Raw genomic sequence first — 22,754 nt, forward strand, 5'->3', positions numbered from 1 at the left:
GGGCAACAAGGAAATGGCAGAAGAGTTGGCTCTAGAAATAGTGGACGCATTGGTATCATTTTCCAATATTCAATAGGTTCAGGATCAGTTCCTGTGGATTGGATAGCTAATGTTATCCCACTTTTCAAGAAAGGAGCGAGAGAGAAAACAGGGAATTACAGACCAGTTAGCCTGACCGGTGGTGGGAAAGATGCTGGAGTCAATTATTAAAGAGGTAATAATGGGGCATTTGGATAGCAGTAAAAGGATTGGTCCAAGTCAACATGGATTTATGAAAGGGAAATCATGCTTGACTAATCTTCTGGAACTTTTTGAGGATGTGACAAGTAAAATGGATGAAGGGGTGCCAGTGGATGTAGTGTATCTATACTTTCAGAAAGACTTTGATAAGGTCCCGCATGGGAGACTGGTGACTAAAATTAGAGCACATGGTATTGGGGGTAGGGTGTTGACATGGATAGAAAATTGGTTGGCAGACCGGAAGCAAAGAGTAGGAGTGAACGGGTCCTTTTCAGAATAGCAGGCAGTGGCGAGTGGAGTGCCGCAAGGCTCGGTGTTGGGGCCGCAACTGTTTACCATATATTATTGATTGGAAGAGGCAATTAGGAGCAACACTAACAAGTTTGCGGATGGCACAAAGCTGGGTGGCAGTGTGAACTGTGAAGAGGATGTTAGGAGGTTGCAGGGTGACCTAGACACGTTGAGTGAGTGGGCAGATGCGTGGCAGATGCAGTATAATATAGATAAATGTGAGGTTATCCACTTTGGTGGCAAAAACAAGGGGCCAGATTATTATCTCAATGGGGTTAGGTTAGGTAAGAGGGAGTGCAGCGAGACCTGTCACTGAAAGTTGGCTTACAGGTACATCAGGCAGTGAAGAAAGCTAATGGAATGTTGGCCTTCATAACAAGAAGATTTCAGTATAAGAGTAAAGAGGTGCTTCTGCAGTTGTATAGGGCTCTGGTGAGACCACATCTGGAGTATTGTGTACAGTTTTGGTCTCCTAATTTGAGGAAGGACATCCTTGTGATTGAGGCAGTGCAGCGTAGGTTCAGGAGATTGATCCGTGGGATGGCGGGACTGTCATATGAGGAAAGATTGAAAAGACTAGGCTTGTATTCACTGGAGTTTAGAAGGATAATAATAATAATAAATTTTATTTGCGGGCGCCTTTCAAAGTCTCAAGGACACCTTACAGAAATTAACAAGAGAGAAAAAACATATAGTCGGAGTAAAATAAATAATAAGGACATCACCAACACACAAATTAAAGACAGAAATCGCTCCAAAGACAAAAAATCAAAAACACAATGTGAAGAGAGAGCAGCGGCAGCTAAACCGCGCCAGCGTACACTCTCCCTTCCGACAGCCGTCTTGGACACAGACTAACATATTCACTTACACACAAAAAATCATCCCCCCACAATGGTTACCATGTGGGGGAAGGCACAATGTCCAGTCCCCATCCCCAGTTCTCCCAAAGTCACGCCTATTGAGGCCTCCGCTATTGCCTCTACGGAGGCCCGATGTTCCTGGCCGTTCTGGCCGGGTGGTGTTGCCCCGGCGTCGGGAGAGTCCTCTCAGCAGCTGGGCCACCTGGAACGGCCGCTTCCTAACTGGGGACCACGGCTTCCGAAGCCGACAAGGCCGCGCCGGTTTGGAGCTCCCAGGCTCCCGATGTTAGAGTCGGCGCCGCCTGCTCCGCTCCGCAGACCCGCAGCCCGGAGGTGTTGATCTCGGCGGTCACAGCTCACCGAAGCTCCAGCGCGTCGATCCAGCGCGGCGACCCAGGCAAGGCATCGCCCGCTCCGCTCCGCGATAGCGCTCCAGCGCTGTGCTGCCACCGAAGCCGAGGTGCTGGGCGGTCCCCGCCAGGAAACGGCGCTCCACGCCCGCTGGTAGGCCACGAGGACGGGTCGACGGGGCAGCCCGGAGAAAAAGCTGCCTCACCGACCAGGTTGGGACCTAGATATATTGTTACCCCGTTCCCCCCACATTAAAAAGTCTATCTCTCCCACAAACAAGGCACAGGACTAACTAAAACTGCAAAAAAAAGTGAATTAAATGGATGGCTGCTGGTTAGCAGCCGTTCCCCAAGATGGCTCCTCCTCCTCGATGAGGGGGGGGGGGGGGTCTTATAGAAACATATAAAATTATAAAAGGACTGGACAAGCTAGATGCAGGAAAAATGTTCCCAATGTTGGGTGAGTCCAGAACCAGGGGCCACAGTCTTAGAATAAAGGGGAGGTCATTTAAGACTGAGGTGATAAAAAACGTTTTCACCCAGAGAGTTGTGAATTTATGGAATTCCCTGCCACAGAGGGCAGTGGAGGCCAAATCACTGGATGGATTTAAGAGATAGTTAGATAGAGCTCTAGGGGCTAGTGGAGCCAAGGGATATGGGGAGAAGGCAGGCACGGGTTATTAATAGGGAACAATCAGCGATGATCACAATGAATGGTGGTGCTGGCTCGAAGGGCCAAACGGCCTCCTCTTGCACCTATATTCTATGTTTCTAAGATGTGTGGAGCAAGAGATCTTTTACAGAGATTGGTGGGTGCCTGGAACGCATTGCCAGGGGAGTTGGTGGAAGCAGATACGATAGTAGCATTGACATTTGTTTAGATACTGTAGACATGAGCACATGCAGAGATTGGAGGGATATGGATCACATGCAGGCAGAGGATATTAGTTTAGTTTGGCATCATGTTTGGCACACATTATGGGGCGAAGAGCATGTTTTTGTGCTGTACTATTTCATGTTCTATTCTATAAGGCACCAATGCATAATTGAGAATTGTGCCTAATCATGCTGCCACTGACCACTCCTGTGGTTGATTCTTGTTGTGTCAGTTCACAATCTGTGATGTGATCTTCAATTTTACAATAGGAATCATTTTAACCCATTTAGTCTGCCTAGAAGCAAACAGGATCAAATCTCCTTCCTTAGCCTGCGTTTACATTTGGAAAGGACCGTGTCCTTTTCAGTGCAATGGGCCTTGAATTGATACAAGTTTTGGCGACACTTAGCTTTCTGTTTTCTTCTTTGAGTTTCCAGAATTTAAAAGCTATATCAAACATACATTATAACTGAAGCAGATCCCAGGAATTTTGGTAATATTGATCAGCTGATATTAATGTATGAAGTCTGGCTCCATTGTCCTCTTAACTGCATAGAAATTGATTGTTCTTATTTCTACTCTATATGCAAATAATTACACTAGTTATACCAATAATGCCTTTGCAAGTATTATATATCTTAACTTTGGAACAATGGCAAATAACTATGGTACCTTTGGACATTTCCTTGGCTCTGAGTGAAGCAGATTTGTGATAGCCTTGTCCCAATCTCGGTCTGTTGCTGATTAATTGCCAGAGATTGTTGCGTTTAATCAAACCCTCTGCTTATTGTATCATCCATATCTCAGGATCGTATAAGGAATTAAATAGATTTTAGTCTTTATTGGCATCAAAATTCCTCAGTTCTGAAACTAGTTTGTTAAACAGCACTTCATGTGATTCTGATTTATACTTAAGAATCCATTTTCACCTGTGCGACTTCAATGTGCCGAGACTGGAATGCTCACATATGCACAAATTAATATGCACTAAAGAAGCAATGGGACCAATTCAAATTGATGTAGCAATTTTAAGGACTTTCTTGCTGTTAACTATTGAACACTAAAAGGACACAAAGTGTAGATCAGGCAGCATCTCTGGAGACCATATTGTCTGAAAGAGTGTCTCACCTATTTCTTTTCTACGGAGATGCCATCTGATCCGCTGAGTTACTCCAGCTTTATGTGTGTATCTTCGACGCTGCTTGACCTGCTGTGTTGGCTGTCATTTGCGCGCCATTTACGCGACCTGGTAGCGAATGGGTAGCGTGTAGGTAGCGTGGGACGGGCGCATGGAGTGGCATGGAGGAGTGTGAAGTTGCGCGCGGTATCGCGGAGTGCTCCAGGATTTCGTTCTGCATAAAATCTTCGTGCGCCACCGGCCTGTCACGTAAATGATGGCCAAGTGGGACACCCTGACGCGGCGCAGCGTCTCACCTCCAACAGCAGCAGAAGCAGGCAAGCGATCGCCGAGCTCGGCCTAGGGCTCACGGCCGTTACAGATCCGGATCCGCCACCCACTCCTCCTCCAAGAGCGGGGCCAAGACGATTGGAGATAGACACTAAATGCAGGAGTAACTCAGCGGGACCCGCAGCATCTTTGGAGAGAAGCAATGGGTGACGTTTCGGGTCAAGACCCTTCTTCAGACTGAAGAAGAGTCTCGACCCGAAACATCACCCATTCCTTCTCTCCAGAGATGCTGCCGGTCCCGCTGAATTACTCCTGCATTTTGTGTCTATCTTCAAATGACGTAACGCGCTCCAGACGTCTGTGCGAACGCATGATGACGCACGCGACCGTCGCACATCAGTCACTACCGGCCTGTCGCGTAATTGACGGCCCTTTATTCTAGGATTTTGTCCCCTTTTGTGTATTAACCTGCATGTACAATTTTTTGTTTCCACATTTGGACTACACCTAACCTTTGCTACAATTCTACTTAGAATCTTTCCATATATATCAATCCAGTTCCCAATTTCTGTCACCAACCCTAAACCTCACTGCTGACATCCTGTCACAACCCTACACTTCCCCAACTGATATCACCGAAACGGATATATTTTTTTTTGTTTTTAAATGAAAGCTGTTTTTGAGACAAGGACATTAGTACACTGCATAATTTACCCTTGAAGTACAGAATGCATTACATAAAGTAATCAAAATTGTTGAGTATTCAAAAAATAGAAACGCAATCAAAGTCAGTTCACCACAAGCAATAAATGTTCATTTCAAATATTTGTCGTGATAATATACAAAACTGAATTTGTGTTGAAATTGCCACTGTAAGGGATGTATAAAATTTGGACATGGCGTAGGGGGCAAGAATTTCTGTGTCAGTTGCAATCTCCACGTGATAATAACTTAGAAATTGCCACGGGATGTATTATTCAGACTTAAATAACATCTATTCATTAAAATAAGTAAATTAATTACATTTTACCTGGATCCCTCACTGCCATTTCTCAATTTTTCTAAAAATATTGTCATTTAAGGACTTGGTTACGGTTTGTCTAGACAAACGGGAATGTACATAAGGTCCATTTGAAGAACACCTCTATTATGTTTTTTTATTACATAGACAAATGCTTGTTCTTCCATGCACAGTATTTGGCTTGCTGCCTGGTTGGTAGGTACATATGACTTGGCAAACTTGGTTAAGAATGCAGGTTCAATGCACATGAGGAACTTAAAATAAATAATCAATCCATTTGTCAATGTCCTCCCATCATTTTCAACATATCTAAACCTATCAATCAGTATCCAACAACCTTAATCCATCAATTTACATGCTTAAGTGTCAATCTTCTATCACAGTTTTTCAAGCTCTGTCCATCTAAATCTTCACATTAATATACATGCATAATATCCATCCTTCTATATCATTCATCTTTATCAGTCCATCAATATTCACCAAATTATGTCCATGTATCAACATGTGTCAGTATTCATGTATCATCATTAGTCTATCAATATTCACCCATCAAATTCCATCCATGTCTACCCAACTAAATCCAATCAGTTAATCTAATCCAACCATATCCATCTATTAGATCCATCATCAATATCCATCCATCCACATCTATTAATTTGCATTCATGCGAATCTATCCACTTTTCTACATTAATTCAACCAATCAGTTCATCGACATCCACTGATCTGCCCACCTATATGCATCTAAATTATTTTACACCCATTCATATTAATATATATATATCCCTGTCCATACATCTACATCAATCCATCTATCTATATCATCATTTAACATAGGAACAACCTGGACTAAAATAAAGTTCTCCTTTTGAAATTATATACAGATCAGAATTTGAGCTCCATCCATATGATGATAACTGTGCATTTACATTTTTTCTAGATATTTTTGTAATTTAATTACTTATTCCAAAAAAGTATAATGTATGTAATTCAAAGAGAAGCATGGTTATTTAGAAGTAAAGCAATAAATGAATTAAGTTTGTATTTTCACCAATTCCCAGTTCAATAATAGCAGTACTAAGAACACAGATTGGGTTGGATAGAACGTAAGAACAATCTGCAGACAAGGAAATCTCTGTGAATTTAAAGATTTTAAAGTGTCTGATTTTCCAATTTCCAGTGTAAACTTGTTTCTTTTGTAACAGCAGTAAACAGGCGTTTTCAATAATTAATGCACCCCAGTGAAATTAATACATAAGACAGCAGAGAACGAAGAATCCAATATTTATCTCCCAAATGAATCCAAACCACACATCTTTTAATGTATGAAATGAATGATTAAAGATTGCTGATAGAATGAATGAAAAAGTACATTAAACCCCCCACACACAAGCAACAAAAATGCACATTAAAATGTTCAGAGAAGCTCCAGTACCTATAACTTTATTCTTCTTTCCATTTTTAATTGGGGTGCAGAGCAAGCTTTTTATTTGCTTGTTTGTATTTTCTGCATTTTCATTCTATCAGGCAAATAAAAAGAGGGTTAAAAGCTACCAGGAATATTCCAAATGTAACTAATTTATATAATCTTTGGACTAAATCTGCATAAAAGTTGTCCAGGATTAAAATATTCACTTACTGTCCACATGAACCTCGTGTCCTTGCAAAGATCTGTAATATTCAATGTTTCCATGGTGTTTTTTGCATACTTTGCAAACATATAGTTGATTTTGGTTACATCATAGTTCCTGCTAAACACAAATACATCCATGTTAGCAGGCTCAGTAGTTAACAAGTGTTCTGCCCATCCTGAGATAAATATATATATATATATATATATGTGTATATATGTATATATATATGTATATGTATATATGTATATAATAGGAATATATATATATATATATATATATATGAATATATATGTATTTGAACAGTGCTTTCTCTCTCTTCTACCTTCCAAAATGTTTTGTCAGTCAGATGAAGCCATGAGCTGCCCTGCACCTGACCATCATTTATGATTTCTACATCCATTAAGTAAATCTAAATCCAATTTACAGTTGGATTTATGCTGGATTACCTAAAGTATTGCAAGTAGTTTTTAAACAGGGCTTTTCAAATGAGTGTACATACTCAGATAGAATGATTAATATTTTAAACCATAATCTTTTCCAAACATATGGAAGTTTCCATTTCCTGAATGGACATCTCAACCTTCCACAAAGCTGATCAGCTCTGATGGCTCAACTATACTTGTCCATCAGGCTCCTCCTCAAATCCAACAGGGGAGCATAACACTATTGACTATCACACATTCATTTATACTTATTTACACACTCATCTTATATTATTCTTTCCACGCTTCCCTCAACTCTGCTCAGCTTCTACCACACACAAGGGGCAAATTGCAGTGGCTAGTTAACCTACTAACGCATAATTCTGGTGATGTGGGGAATAAACTGGAGGAAACTCAAACAGTCACAGGAAGAACAACGCAAACTCATCACTCACATCAGTACTGGAAGCCAGTATTGAACCTAGGTTACTGGAGTTGAAAGGCAGCAGCAATACCTGGTATGTTTCACCCGTATGCTAACAGAGAACTCATGTTGAAAATATAGCTAGAGTAGGTTTAATCAAAAGTAAGATGGAAACAAATTCTCACGCTATGCATTTCTCACACAGTTAACAGAGGAAAAGGATGAAGAAATTACCATAGAAATATGAGATAAAGTAATTATGTAACTAATTTAGTGGATAAAATGAAGAGTAACATCTAGCATTTGCACAAGACGCAGTTAAAATGCAGTAATCTAGAATTTGCTGTCACTAAAGGAAGGAAATGTTGGCAGTTTATGATGGATTGGTCTATGCTCCTTCTAGCCTGCCAGCAGTTGCAATCCTGTGCATTTCCCTTGGCCACACTTCATTGTACTTGGCCCTGAAGGTTCAATTTTCCATCCGGCCATTTCAATTTTTCATATGGACATGTCTGCTGATGAGAGACAGCTTACAACTGATCATATGAAACTGAAAATGTAAGTTAAATAGAATGACGAAACTAAATTTAATATGGCTTTGAGGGTGATTAGTTAACTAGGAATATTAAGGTGAATTAAGGAATCTGTTCAAATAAGCCAGTCAATTTCATCAGGTCACAAGATCATAAGGGTTAGGAGTTGAATTAGGCCATTCGGCCAAACAAGTCCACTCCGCCATTCAATCATGGCTGATTTATCTCTCACTCCTAACCCCATTCTCCTGCCTTTTACCCATAACCTCTGACATCCGTACTAATCAAGAATCTATCTATCTCTGCCTTAAATATATCCACTGACTTTGCCTCCACAGCCTTTTGTGGCAAAGAATTCCACAGATTCACCAGCCGCTGACTGAAGAAATTCCTCATCTCCTTCCTAAAAGAACGTCCTTTAATTCTGAGGCTATGCCCTAGACCTAGACTCTCCCACTAGTGTAAACATTATTTCCACATCCACTGTATCCAAGCCTTTCACTATTCTGTACATTTCAGAGGTCCCCCCCCCCCCCCCCCCCCCCATTCTTCTAAACTAGAGTGAAGTGTCGTCAAACGCTCATTTAAATGGATGGAGTTCCACTAAATACGGCAGCTATTGCTGGAGTAAAGCTTTCGACAGGGGCAAAGTGCATCTGGCCCATCTGCTCAGAATGCTTGTGTGCTCAACCCCTCAACACAGTGATGGGAGTGGATGTCTCTGGTATCTGCACTTATCCAAATTCCACACTGCAACATACAGACGCCCAAATCAGGAACAAACTGAACAGCTCTGTACAATCTGAAAATTGGTGCAATTGAACCCAATGTTCTTTACATGCTGGTGTTATTTTTGCTTCAAATTCAGCATTAATTCACAGTTGACGCATGCAAATTCCTGTTTATTTTTGAATAACATAAAAAAGGAAAGGGAGAATCTCACTACCTTAAAGTTCATCCTGAGTCCGTAATAGTATCAAACCACACCACGCCATTATTTTCTGACCCAATTTATGTGTCTTGATTTTGCCTCTCGCTAATCTTTTTTTTTGTAAATTTAACATCTATATTACTAAAAGTCTGATCTTGACCGCTTTTGGCCCACTGTGCTGCGATTTCCGAGAGAACGCCGCCACCTACGGCCGTCATTTTTGGCCACCTCGATCAGAGCCCACGTCTGCCTTCCTGAACCAGAGTATTTTTCCCATCGATGAAAAATCAGAGAGAAATAAATGTTTAAAAAATATTCACCATTCTCTCTGCTGCCCCTGCTGGAGGGAGGGGGAGGGACTATAAAACCAGGAAGTGGTGTGCCTCAATCACTCTGCAAGCTGGAGGGCACACTGAGCTCTGAATGACACTGAACAAATGTCCTCTACCCCCCTCCTCCCTCCCCTCTCCTCTCCCCCTCTCCCCCTCTCTCCCCCCCCCTCTCTACCCCATCTCCTCTCCCCCCTCTCCTCTCCCCCTCTCCTCTCCCCCTCCCCTCTCCCCCCTCTCCTCTCCCCCCTCTCCTCTCCCTCTCCTCTACCCCTCTCTCTCCCCTCTTTTTCTCCCCCTCCTCCCCTCCATCCCCTCCCCCACCGTCCCCCCCCTAAACTCTCCACACATCCCATACCCCCTTCCCTCCATCCTCCCTCCCCCTCCCCGCTCCCCAGCTCTCCCCCTCCCCTCACCTCACCCCCCTCTCAGCACACCCTCTCTCCCCCTCTCCTACCCCTCCCCCCCTCTCTCCCCCCTCCCCCCCCCCCCCTCTCTCTCCCCCCCACTCTCTCCCCCCACTCTCCCCCTCCCCTCCACATTCCCTACCCTGTTCCCTCCACCCTCCCCTCTCCCTCCCCCTCCCTGCTCCCCACCTCTCACCCTCACCCCCCACTCAGCACCCCCTATTTCTTTCCCTCACTCTCACCCTCTTTCTCGCCTCCCCTCCTCCCCCACCTTTCCCCTCTCACCCACCCTCACTCTTCTCCTCCTCTCCACCCCCCTCTCCATCTTGCCCCTCTCTCTGTGTCTCTGTCTCTGCCCCTTCTCTCTCTGCCCTAACTCTCTACCCCCCCCCCCCCTCTCTCTAGATGTGACTGCATGTTGGGGGCTATGTGTCAGTAGATAAGGTGGTTATGGGTAAAAGGAGCAAAATTAATAATATTAATATAATATCAAGGGGAGTAATTAGCGTGAGAGGGGGAGGGGGGGATAGTTAGTGTGTATGACACTGCATGCCGCCTCCCCCTCCCACAACCGCACGTTGGGGGAACAGACCCAACGGGTCTGCACTTGGTCTAGTATACAATAAGACTTAACATATCTGAACATTATAACATTTGCCTTTCACTGTTTCAGTTATATTTTAATTGCTTCTAATTACACTAAATAGTTTTTGAATATCCAATTTATTTGTTTACCTAAGAAAATGGATGAAAGAAAATAAAAGATGACGTTGGGGTGGACAAAATATACGTATATATATTTTATTTGAGAGACAATGATTATTTCTTGTATTTGTTTCAAAATTCAGCAACAGTATCTGGGGCACTGAGATTTATTTGATCAAGTAACAAAATGTACTTATTGCTTCCATGACTGGATTTCCCCAGGGTCTTTATAGAGTAAAAATAAATTCAATTTGTGGTTTAAATGCAGCTTGGGTGATTGGATAAAAGCTGCGCTACTGTTTATTGCTGAAACAAATTTCATCATCTCTAACCCAGTTTTTATGCTTCAAGGAAAGATCATTAACGATGCACTGTTTTACCTCCTCTGGAACTCTGCTGGATCTTCTAGCTCCACCGAATTCATGTGAAAGACACTGGAAAATGAATCCTGAAAATGCAATTAAAATCACAGAGATTATCTTTAATGTCGCAAATAAATTAATTCTGGTTAGATAGCAGCCATCACAGGGATGATGACATCCACGCTCCAAACACTGAGACCTGACCACCTCTGGAAGCTGAGTCCTTATTTAAGGGAATTTTAAAACACTGTTATAAAGGTTAAACAAAAGTAAAACATTGATTTGCCAAACCTTTCCCTTCAGTCTTAGTACATCAAGAAAAAATGTCCTCAGACCCATGCTTCCTGTTATTTAAAGAATATTAAATACAAATTGTCCTTGTTAAGTCTGGTCTGGTTGACCTGATATCCTGTAATCAATTAATCAAGCAGATCAATGAAAATAATTAAACCAATTTAGAAGAATAAAACTGTAATTGATCTGACATGGGTAGAGTTACTACTAACCAAATCATAAACTAACAATTTTAATCTAATTATTTTATTTTGATGGTGTAATGTCTTTTTTCCATGACAAAGTAAAATAAATTTTAGGAAACCTGTTAATCTCAATGTCCTTGTATCTCTGGTCTGACACAAACTTTCTCATTTACAAATGTTCAAACTGCATTTACGACATGCCAGTTTCCTAAATCATGACAAAACTGTTTAGTATACCTGACCTTTTCCCTGGTTGTCACATATCTGAGCTTCTAAATAATGCAATTATAAATCACTGTGGCACACAACAGTATTATTGAAGATAAATGTATTTTGTTCCAGTAAAATATTTTAATTACAGTATATGTGGTTTCAAATCATTTTTTGTTTTCTGTAAGGTTATAGTTCCACTGCAGTCTCCTAAATAACAAGTTTGTTTCATGAAACACACCAAAACTTTCGTAATGTTGCACTTGTTTCTGTTAAGTTTAGTTTTGTTCCATTCATTATTCATTATTCCAAATGCTATTTTACAAGCATGAACCAAAGCTAACATCTGGAAGTTTGACCATATGTAACCTCTGGCATCCAATTTCCGTTCTGTTCAATTCTTTGTCTTATAATTGCTCTCATTTGTCAGCCTGCATAGAGGGTTGAACACCTGCCCTCACTGACAACAGGATTAGTTAATGAATATTGTTACTTATGCAGCTTCATTTTACTTTTCATAGATCTATGAATTCACAGCAGCAAAATGTTATGCTTGTGGCATAAGTAAAAGAAAGAGAAAGAATATGATACATGGTGAACAGTTTTATAGCCAAGGAAACGAAGGGAGAGGCCAAAATTACAACGGTTCTGTGGCATTTCTAACAAGAGATAATTATATACTGTCACTGGATACCTAATAGAGAATTTTCTGTTCTCTCAGACTATCATTCCTCGATTTGATAAGCAGTAAAACAAGCAAATCCAAAGTCTAAAAAAATTATGTCAGATATGACATATTTTGCATGATTTACAATGTGGAACTTTTCATAAAGGACATCGTAGAGGACATAGGTTTAAAGTGAAGATAGACACAAAATGGTGAACTCAGAGGGACATGCACCATCTCTGGATAAAAGGAATGGGTGGCTTCAACCTTATGGTGTAAACTCATGAGACTCAAGACTCGGTGCTGGGACCGCAGCTATTTACAATATACATTAATTATTTAGATGAAGGGATTCAAAGTATCATTAACAAATTTGCAGATGACACAAAGCAGGGTGGCAGTGTGAACTGTGAGAAGGATGCTATGAGGATACAGGGTGATATGGACAGGTTTGGTGAGTGGGCAGATGCATGGCAGATGCAGTTTAATGTGGATAAATGTGAGACTATCCACTTTGGTGGCAAAAACAGGAAGGGAGATTATTTTCTGAAAGGTGTCAAGTTGGGAAAAGGGGAAATGCAACGGGATCTGAGGGACCTTGTTCATCAGTCACTGAAAGTAACCATGTAGGTACAGCAGGCAGTGAAGAAAACAAATGGCATGTTGGCCTTCATAACAAGAGGAGTTGAGTATAGGAGCAAAGATGTCCTTCTGCAGGGCCCTAGTGAGACCACACCTGGAGTATGTGTGCAGTTTTGGGCTCCAAATTTGAGGAAGGACATTCTTGCTATTGAGGGAGTGCAGCGTAGGTTCACAAGGTTAATTCCCGGGATGGTGGGACTGTGACTGTGTTGATAAAATGGAGTGGATGGGCTTGTATACTCTGGAATTTAGAAGGATGGAAACTTATTGAAACATATAAGATTTTTAAGGGATTGGACATGCTGGAGGCAGGAAACGTGTTTCCGATGTTCCAGAACCAGGGGCCACAGTTTAAGAATAAGGGGTAGGCCATATAGAACAGAGATGAGGAAAAACCTTTTCACCCAGAGAATTGTGAATCTGTGGAATTCTCTGCCTCAGAAGGCAGTGGAGGCCAATTCTCTGGAAGCTTTCAAGAGAGAGTTAGATAGAGCTCTTAAAGATAGCGGAGTCAGGGGATATGGCGAGAAGGCTGTAATGGGGTAGATTGTGGATGAAGGATAAAGGGTTTAACATTTAATGCAAGATAAAGTCTGATTATACAAATGGTGGTGCTGACTTGAAGTGTTGTATGGCCCACTCCTGCACCTATTGGCTATTGTCTATTGACTGATATTAGCAACATATGTAAACCAAACTCAACCTGACTGTTGAAATATTTTGCCCCTAAACATGTTCAACATGTTCATGTTCCATTGCACAAGTTCAAGAGAACTTCATAGTAAGTTTTGAGGTTATTTTGGTGAACATTGTGAGAATTCAACAGCTGAAGAATTATATTCTTGACCTTTCTTAACGAGGAAGAAACAATACAAGGTTTTTATTATAAGCTCTACTATGATGCTTACAGAGGAGTTGTCATCCACAATGAAGATGGTACAGCTCTGAGCCTGCATGAATGACAGGATAGTTGCTGCAATCTTCTTCAAAATTACTTCCAAGGAATGTTGCTCTTCAAATATCAGAGTTGCAAGATCAAGTAAAACCTTTTGAAAAGAAAGAAAGCATTATTGATACATTGAAAATGCATGTTATTCTTTTGCATGTAATTCTAACCAAATTTGAACTATTCTTTTTTTCTTTCCATTCCAATACAAACATTTTTGAGAAGGTAATACCCTGTATTGATCAGATTGTGATGTGTTGAGAGTTTCATTCATCACTGCATATTTTAACCACATTAGGAATGTTTCTTCAGATCATAACGTCTTAATGAAATTGTAGAAATATTGAAAATGAAAAGATTTATGATTTTGGAATCAAAGTGAAAAAAGATTCATTGATGCTATTACAATATTCATAACAGAGACCAGAATAATTTTTAGCCTCATGTATCTTCAGGACAGTTTGAAAATAATCTACCACTCTTTCTTGTGTCAACAGCAACATGTTCCTTTTGTTGATAACTTATCATGTACTGTTCTGTATGTGATTTAAGTACCTATAAAATGTAACCTATCATATTAGATAATCCATTCATTGTTACCAAGCAATATTCAATGAGTTAACTTTAATGGAACTGTGCTGCAATTAGACACTGTTGATTCAAAAGTTCAAGTCTTGCCATGTTGATGCCCAGCTACATATGTAAAATAATTCTGGGTGACAGCAAATTAACAGGATGATTCTCTTATTACATAATTGTTCACCAGCTCCTTTACACCATCCCAGTATATTTTGCCCCAATCTCAAAGTAAGTTATAAAGCAAAGAAAGTTACATTATGACATTTTGTTTTAAATCAATGCAGGAAATTTGAAAAGAAAACAACAGGAAATGCTGGAAATGTTCAGCGGATGAGCCGTCTTTGAAAATGAAAATAGAGCAAACTTTTCAGGTTCTGATGCAGAGACTTTGTGACTCTTTTGTCACATATGCTGCCTGGCCTGCTCAGAGTTTCTAACATGGACAAAACTCAATCCCGCTCAAAGTAGTGAAGTGACATTCAGGATGCCATGGAAGACCTTGAATCCACATGTGATGAGTGTACAAAATTAAAGTATAAATTTCTTTGGGGGAACATCACTTCACATGCTCCCCTATGGCCTACCCCATCAAACTCATTTTATCGCAGCATGGCAAAATCTGTAAGCTCCTCATTAGGCTCATCCGTCATTGCAGAACCTACAAATCTGGAGTACAAGCAAGTCATCCTTAGTCCAAAGGGTCTGCTTGAGAAGAGGACAAGGGGCTTTGTTGAAAAAGAGACCAACAATATGCAGCTTAAGCAATGAGATTTAAAGACGTTGAAACTAAATGGAGAACAAAAATTGAGAATACATCACAGAATACAATGTTATTGTGAGTGACACAGTGAAAAGTAGAAAGATGGGAAAAACGGGATCAATGGAGAAAAATGGCAAACAGAGAGTAAATATTTAAAGTCTGCACCAACTTTCACTACCTAAAGGTACAAACTTCCATTTTTTTCACTTTCTGACTGGGAGATTGATTTGAAATGATCAGGCCATTCATGGCCAGGCCTACTTCATGCCTAATGGGCAATAAAGACACAAATGCCGCAACGTTGTGAAGTCTGAGGGGCAAGATAAAGGCATGATGCCACTTCATGAACCTAGACAGAATAGGATAGATAATTCAGCAACTGGGGATTTATATTTCATGAGGTTATCTCTCTGTTGCAATAAGTTGCACATTAATAATGACTTGCATCATTTATGCATTTTGTCCTTGGCTGCATCCTTAGGAACTGCGCGGACCAACTAGCAGGAGTGTTCACGGACATCATTAATCTCTCCCTACTCCATTCTCAGGTGCCCACCTGCTTCAAGAAGACTACTTTCATCCCAGTGCCAAAGAATAGCAAGTTTTGTTTTGTTTAGCGATACAGCATGGAAACAGGCCCATCAGCCCACTGACCACGCCAACCAACGATCACACTAGAGACTATTTACAATTATTACTGAAGCCAATTAACCTACAAACCTGTACCTCTTGGAGTGTGGGAGGTAATCGGAGCACCCGGGGAAATCCCACGCGATCACAGGTAGAACATATGATCTCCGTACAGACAGCACCCGTGGTTAGGATCGATACCGGGTCTCTTGCGCTACAAGACAGCAGCTTTGCTGCTGCGCCAGTGCCTCCCCCATCTCATATCTTAATGACTATCATCCAGTGGTGTCATCTATAATCATGATGTGCTTTAAGATGCTGGTTATGCACACATTCACCCTACCAAGCAACCTTGATTTATTGCAATTCTCCTACTGCCACGGTTGATACCATTGCCCTGGCCCGACATTCATCCTGGAACACCTGGATAAGAAGGACACCTATATCAGACTCCTATTCATAGACTACAGCTCTGCTTTCAATACCATTATCACAACCAATCTCATCTCCATACTTGTGGAACTTGGAGACAGCAGTCACCTCTGCAACCAAATCCTCGACTTCATGACCCACAGACCACAATCTGTGTGGATAAGTGACAAATCATCCTCCACGATAATTCTTGCAAGAATTAGTTCTCAACACCTTACTGTTCTCCTGACACACTGACGACTGTGCAGACAAATACCAATCCAACACAATCTATAGGTTTGCACACGGCACCAGTTGTCCCCAGATATTATCAAGCAACTGAATGGTACTCTCGCCAGCTAGGATGCAGTCCTGACCTCCCATCTATCTCATTGAGACCTTCAACTTTCTTTAATCGGACTTTATTGGGCTTCAATGTTATTTCTTTGCATTAAATGTTGTACCCTTGTTCCATTTTTCTGTGCACTGTGGACACTGTGCACAGCTTGATTAAATTAATGTATAATATTTTCTTTGAGTGGATAGCACGCAAACAAAAGCTTTTCACTGTACCGGGATACATTTGACAATAATAAACTAAACTAAGCAATGCTTTCTCATTCCAGGAGCTTGCTTTGTAGTAAACTATGTGGAATAGTTGGCACTCAGTTCAAATCAAGAAAGTAAAGCTAAAAACATGCCACCCAAAAAGTGAATTTTGATTGAAGAAAATGGTCCTAATAATGGACCTAATGGGTGGCATGGTGGCGCAGTGGTAGAATTGTTGCCTTAAGGGCCTGTCCCACTAACTTGTCCTTGGCACGCAAATTACGCAACCTCATGGTCGCGTTGAGCTGCGATGGTCCAGCGAAGGTCGGGCGCGATTACATGCGTTCATACCCCTCCACGCTTCTAAGTGGGACCGGCCCTTGCACGGCCATACGATGCGCCTCAACGCGACCATGAGGTCGCGTAATTTACGTTTTAAGGACACGTAAGTGGGTCAGGCCCTTTACAGCGCTTGCAGCAGCAGCAGAGACCCGGATTAGATCCTGACTACGGGTGCTGTCTATACAGTTTGTACGTTCTCCCAGTGACTGCGTGGGCTTTCTCCAAGTTCTTCAGTTACCTACAACACTCCAAAGACGTGCAAGTTTGTAGGTTAATTGGCTTGGGTTTGTATATTTGGTATAAGTGTAAAATTGTCCCTAGTGTGTGTAGGCTTGTGTTGATGTGCGGGGATCGTTTGTCAGTGCGGACTCGGTGGGCCAAAGGGCCTGTTTCTGTGCTGTACCTCTAAACTAAACTAAAATAATATTTCATTTTATGTAAATTGTGAATTGGTGCAATTGCCCAGCGGCAGCCTGATAAAAAAAACTACTAAATATAGCTGCTAATCTAGCTGCTCAGTTGTGGTGTTATCTTTTTTGTTTTTGTGGGAAAGTGGTAAAAATAGGAAGAGTTAAAATAGACAGTAGTTTCATTAAATTAACATCTCCTAGCTCTTTGTACTTGGAGGAAAATTAATATTAACTGAAGACCAGGAAGCACATCTAATGATAATACATATTTTTGATTGTATTCTGTTGTGATTTGTTCATATTTTGAACAAAAGGCAATATTTGTTATAATGTGGACAGAAGATGCAAGGTAACTGGATAAAATCATTTGGAAAGCAATAGTTGATTTAAATTCCTGGGGCGCATTGGTGGAGTTGCTGCCTTACTGCAGATCCGGGTTCGATCCCAACTACGGGTGCTGTCTGTATGGAGTTTGTACGTTCTCCCCTTGACTGCGTGGGTTTTCTCCGAGAAACTTGGTTTCCTCCCACAGTCCAAAGACGTAACTTGTCCCTAATGCGTGTAGGATAGTGCCAATCTGTGAGGATCGCTGATTGGTGCGGACTCGGTGGACTGAAGGGCCTGTTTCTACGCTGTATCTCTAAACTAAACTAAACTAAACTAAAAGATCAAATGTTTGAGGAACAAGGGCATAAAATGATTAAAATATTCAGCAGACCAGGCAGCAACTGATTTTCTCTCCACAGAGATCACCTTTTATTATGTTTTTATGAGGGTTCGATACAGCGTTAAAAACTTCAATAGAAAAGCTGGATACCTTGGAGAAAGAGTATGACCATTATTTTTTTCCCAGTGTTTTGCATCTTACAGAATAGACTACAGGAATTCACCTGCCCTCCTGTCCCACCCCACTTCTCCCACTGTTAGTGTAGCTTCCCCAACTGCACCTTCCCAAGCAATTGCCCATGTCTAGCATTTGCACTAATGCTGAGGTACTGCAATGTCATCTCAGTTTAGGAATTACCTGGTTGCGTCTGTTTTCAAGCAATGAAGTCTCGTATACTTTTGCGTTGTGGAGGACAATCCCGCAAAATGTCAAATAGGCAGCAAAATCCTGAAACAATTGGAATATTAGTGCTGCACACCAATCATCAGGAAAATATTGATATTATGAAAAACCTTCTAATTCCTCCTGTTTGATTTAAATAATTCAAAGTTAAATCTTGAATTACCGAGAAGGAATCAATTTGTTCAGCAATTTACACAGTAAAATAAATCATAAAAGCTGGATTAACTAGTCTGCATATTTAGCAATGTGCAGAATAAGTAGTCTGGTGTACCAATGCATGTCATATTTAGCACAGAGACTCCAGCATGTATTCATGTCCAGACAAATCTGGCAGTCAGTGGCTAGTTTCTGTGGCATAATGGTCCATGGTGATTGAAAAAATTGGGGATACAGCAGCTTTACTATAGAAGCAAGCTACACATGAACCAATCTAATTATACTACATCCAACAATAACTAAAGGTATGCTGTAATCACTATTCTCCCACGACTGTAATGACTATTCTATTGTCTATCGTCTATCAAGATTTCAAGCAAAAATCAAAGTTCCATGTTTATAGGCTCACCATATCTAAAAAGCATCTCAACATATTTCACATAATATATAGCAAATCTGCACACAAATCTGATAGAGATCAAAGGAAGGAATCTATTTTTCACAATGTTTGTGAGGAATATTGGTCATGAAGATGACTCTAATCTCCTGCCTATAGAGGAAGAAAATTCATAGCCAGCTGAATTCAAATATTCAGGTGTACTCTACAGTGTACTTTTTGTACCACAACATCTGAGAGAACTAACACTCAGAATGACCATTGTAAAATTACATTTTCAATTTTTGTAAAATATTGTGAAGATATTGTGAACATCCAGCTGAGTAAGAAGATTAAATAACCACAATTTCACTTTAGCATCCCATGTCTTACTTAGCATCGGGATACATTTCCATTCACCCAGCATAGGCACAATGGGCAACATTTTTTGCTCTTCTGGTCTGAGATTATATGACTTAACTACCACTCAGGATGGCACATTTACCAAAAACATTACCCTACATTCGACATTTAAGTTTTGAACTGAAACTTGAACTGTATTCTCTGACTCAGAGGCCAATACTCTCACAGTTGAATCATGTCGACATTAATATAGATTAAAACAATCTCTTGTTTATCATTTAATGATGATGACCATAGTACCCAGAAGAGCAATAGGAACCTCCGGGATAAATTTCCCAGCAACATCAATGACCCCATTTGAGATCATCACTTAGTGCCCTTCACCATTTTGAAACTCTAGCTTATGTTAATTCACTGCTTTCAGGCCTGGAGGTGAAGGAAAAAATAGAGATGAAAGTCCACATTAATACCAATCACAGCCACTCTAATATCTACAAGAACAGAAACTAAGAGCATACCAAGGTTATGATCCTTTCTAACTCAAACCACATTGAACTGGGAAGTAACGTATCAATCTGGAGATGACAGTGCTGGAGTACCTCAGCCGGTCAGGCAGCATCTCAGGCGAGCATGGCTAGGTGATGTTTCAGCTTGGGAACCTTCTTCAATCTGAAGAAGGGTCCCGACCCAAAACATCACCTATTCATGTTCTCTAGAGATGCTGCCTGACTCGCTGAGCTACTCCAGCACTCTGTGTCTTCTTTTGTAAACTAACATCTGCAGTACCTTCTTTCGAGCATAACAATCTGGTGCAGTTCTGTTTGAATGTAAATGGTCTTTAGATAACTGGATTTGCAAATTTAAATACACAAACCATGAAAGAACAATAAATTCAAATGATTAGACTCAGTGTTTAATGTTACAATAGTAAATAGTAAATGAAAGGTTTCGTATTATTTATTATGTGTATGAAGGAACTGCAGATGCTGGTTTAAACCAAAGATAGACTCAAAAAGCTGGAGTAACTCAGCGGGTCAGGCAGCATCTCTGGAGAGTAGGAATGGGTGACGTTTCGGGTCGAGACCCTTCTTCCAACCTGAAATGTCACCCATTCCTACTCTCCAGAGATGCTGCCTGTCCCGCTGAATTACTCCAGTTTTTTTGTGTCTATCATTGTATTATTTATTTATTTGTTGTTGGGATTTGGGCATCAATTCCAAAGCTAATGTATTTGCCTTCCCTAATTTATTTTGAAGATGAAGGTGAATTGACTTCCTGAAATAGTGCACACCTTTTTGAAGTTATACCTAGAGTGCCGCAAGGTAGAAAGTTCCAGAAAAATAACATGCATCATGGAGGGGAACCTGCAGACAGTAAGATCAAATATGCTTACCTGTCATTGTCAATCACAATAGTCTGAATGGATGGAAAGAGCAAATAATCTTAAATTATATCATCTTACTTTTTCGTCATTTTTGGTAAATGTTCCGTGAGTTCCACATTTCTTGTTGATTGCCTGGGCAACACCAACTACCTGTAAACAGAAATGGTTGTACAGCAATTAAATATAGCTGAAGCTAGTAATAAATCTACCAAATGTTCCAAATTAACAAAGGATATATTGACCTGGAAATATTTTATTATAAGATAACATTTACTAATTATTTACTAATTTTATTTAAAAGCATACCAGTACGCACATTACTCTTGTACAAACAAAAGCACATTTCTAGATATTTAATATAACTTCCCCTTGAGTTTAAAGTGAAGAGACATTGAAACCACTGGGCATGCACCATGATGCCACACATACATTTTCTTCACATAGCAGGTGTGCAAACATTGAAGTAGGTAATATCCTGAGGTATGAGGTTTACTTATCTTACAAAAGGGCACCACTCTACTTGGGCTGCTGATCAGAAGCCCCGGACATCAATCTTTCTCAAAACAGGTTCCTTTCACCATCACATCCTTGAAAAAAATGACCTGGCCATTCTTCATTCCCCATTTTGCCTCTTTGCTTCTCTTCCCAACCCCAATTTGTTCCACAACAATCACCAAATCAGCAACTTCCTAGAGGATTTGTAAAAGTTCACTTAAAAAGATAGACAAAGTACAAATTCTTAAGACCATACAAAACTTTAATTTAACGTCTGACGGGTGTGAGGCAACAGTTTTACGTCTGAATCTAGAGACCAAAAACCATCAGGAAATATGGATTTGTTTTTCACACCCCTTCTTATCTGATTAACCTCAGTTTTAACTTAAGTCTGAATCCCATCAGCAGCACCTTTTTACACCAAAAGAAATATGACAACAATTAAAAACTAACGAGTTTTCCTTTTTATATACAGTACAGACAGTACATAGTAGCCAATTGCATGATGTAATGTGCAAAAACCATCAGCCACCTCCAAATATGGAATTGTTTTTCACTCTTTGCTAAAAGCCAGTCATCCCAATGGCATCCTCTGGACCCCTTCTTATCTGATTAACCTCTTCAACTTACATGAAAAAACCTTGTAAGAGAGCTGTGAACTATTCAACTTAAGTTAAAAAAAAACCCTTGTCACGATGGGAGTTGTCCAAATCCCATCATGCATTACAATTGCCTTTTTATACCAGGAAAGCTTAAATATGACAACAATCAATTAATAACTAACTCTCACTCCTTCCTTTTTATCAGAACAGGATAACAATTATAGTCCTTGGTTAGTACATAGTAGCTAACTCTTTCAGATTGAGAGGCTTATACAAATCACCAGAAAGCAACTAAAAATGCCATATTTTCTTATTTCATTGAGAATCAAGGTATTTTGATGTTAAGAGCAACCTGTAACTAATTGCTCTTACATAATTTACATTTTAACAAAGTGAGATTTGGATTCAATCAAATGGTAACTTTTGTGCAATCAATGAAACACAAATGAAAGTCGGCACAATTTGTGAATGTAGACACAAAATGCTGGAGTAACTCAGCGGGCGGGACAGGCATATCTGGAGTGAAGTGAATGGGTGACGTTTCGGGTCGAGACCCCTCTTCAGGTCAATTCTTTAATTGTATGGTACAGCTGCAAATTGCATTCAAGTTGTCAAAGAAAAATCAATCTTACCCTTTCCTGTATGAAACTTTATTGTGGACGGAACAATAATAATCAATTTTGGAAACTCACACTACTTGATATCAGAACAATGGCACAGCTGGTTGAGCTACTGCCTTACAGCGCCAGAGACCCGGGTTTGAACCTGACCTCAGGTGCTGTCTGGGTGGAGTTCTGTTTTCCTGTAACCACGTGGGTTTCCTCCAAATTCTCTGGTTTCCTCACAAATCCAAAAGACATACGGATTTGTAGGTTAATTGGCTGCTGG

General features: G+C 40.6%; 1 protein-coding gene across 2 annotated transcripts in view; it reads right to left on the bottom strand.

Moving 5' to 3' along the window:
• pde5ab (phosphodiesterase 5A, cGMP-specific, b) overlaps positions 1-22,754 on the bottom strand; it is a 125,006-nt gene that overhangs the window by 59,436 nt on the left and 42,816 nt on the right. Inside the window, exons 4-9 of one of the 2 annotated variants that reach the window (XM_055640523.1) lie at positions 20,848-20,919; positions 18,446-18,535; positions 13,703-13,840; positions 10,815-10,882; positions 6,689-6,797; positions 6,485-6,569 (exon numbers count right to left, since the gene is read on the bottom strand). In XM_055640523.1, coding sequence (XP_055496498.1) covers positions 6,485-6,569; positions 6,689-6,797; positions 10,815-10,882; positions 13,703-13,840; positions 18,446-18,535; positions 20,848-20,919 — 562 coding nt within the window. Of the gene's footprint in view, positions 1-6,484; positions 6,570-6,688; positions 6,801-10,814; positions 10,883-13,702; positions 13,841-18,445; positions 18,536-20,847; positions 20,920-22,754 lie in introns of both variants that reach the window. The other variant, XM_055640516.1, reaches the window with a different exon arrangement.

This window comes from Leucoraja erinacea, chromosome 1 (assembly GCF_028641065.1).
Source record: "Leucoraja erinacea ecotype New England chromosome 1, Leri_hhj_1, whole genome shotgun sequence".
Classification (NCBI taxonomy): Eukaryota; Metazoa; Chordata; class Chondrichthyes; order Rajiformes; family Rajidae; genus Leucoraja; species Leucoraja erinaceus.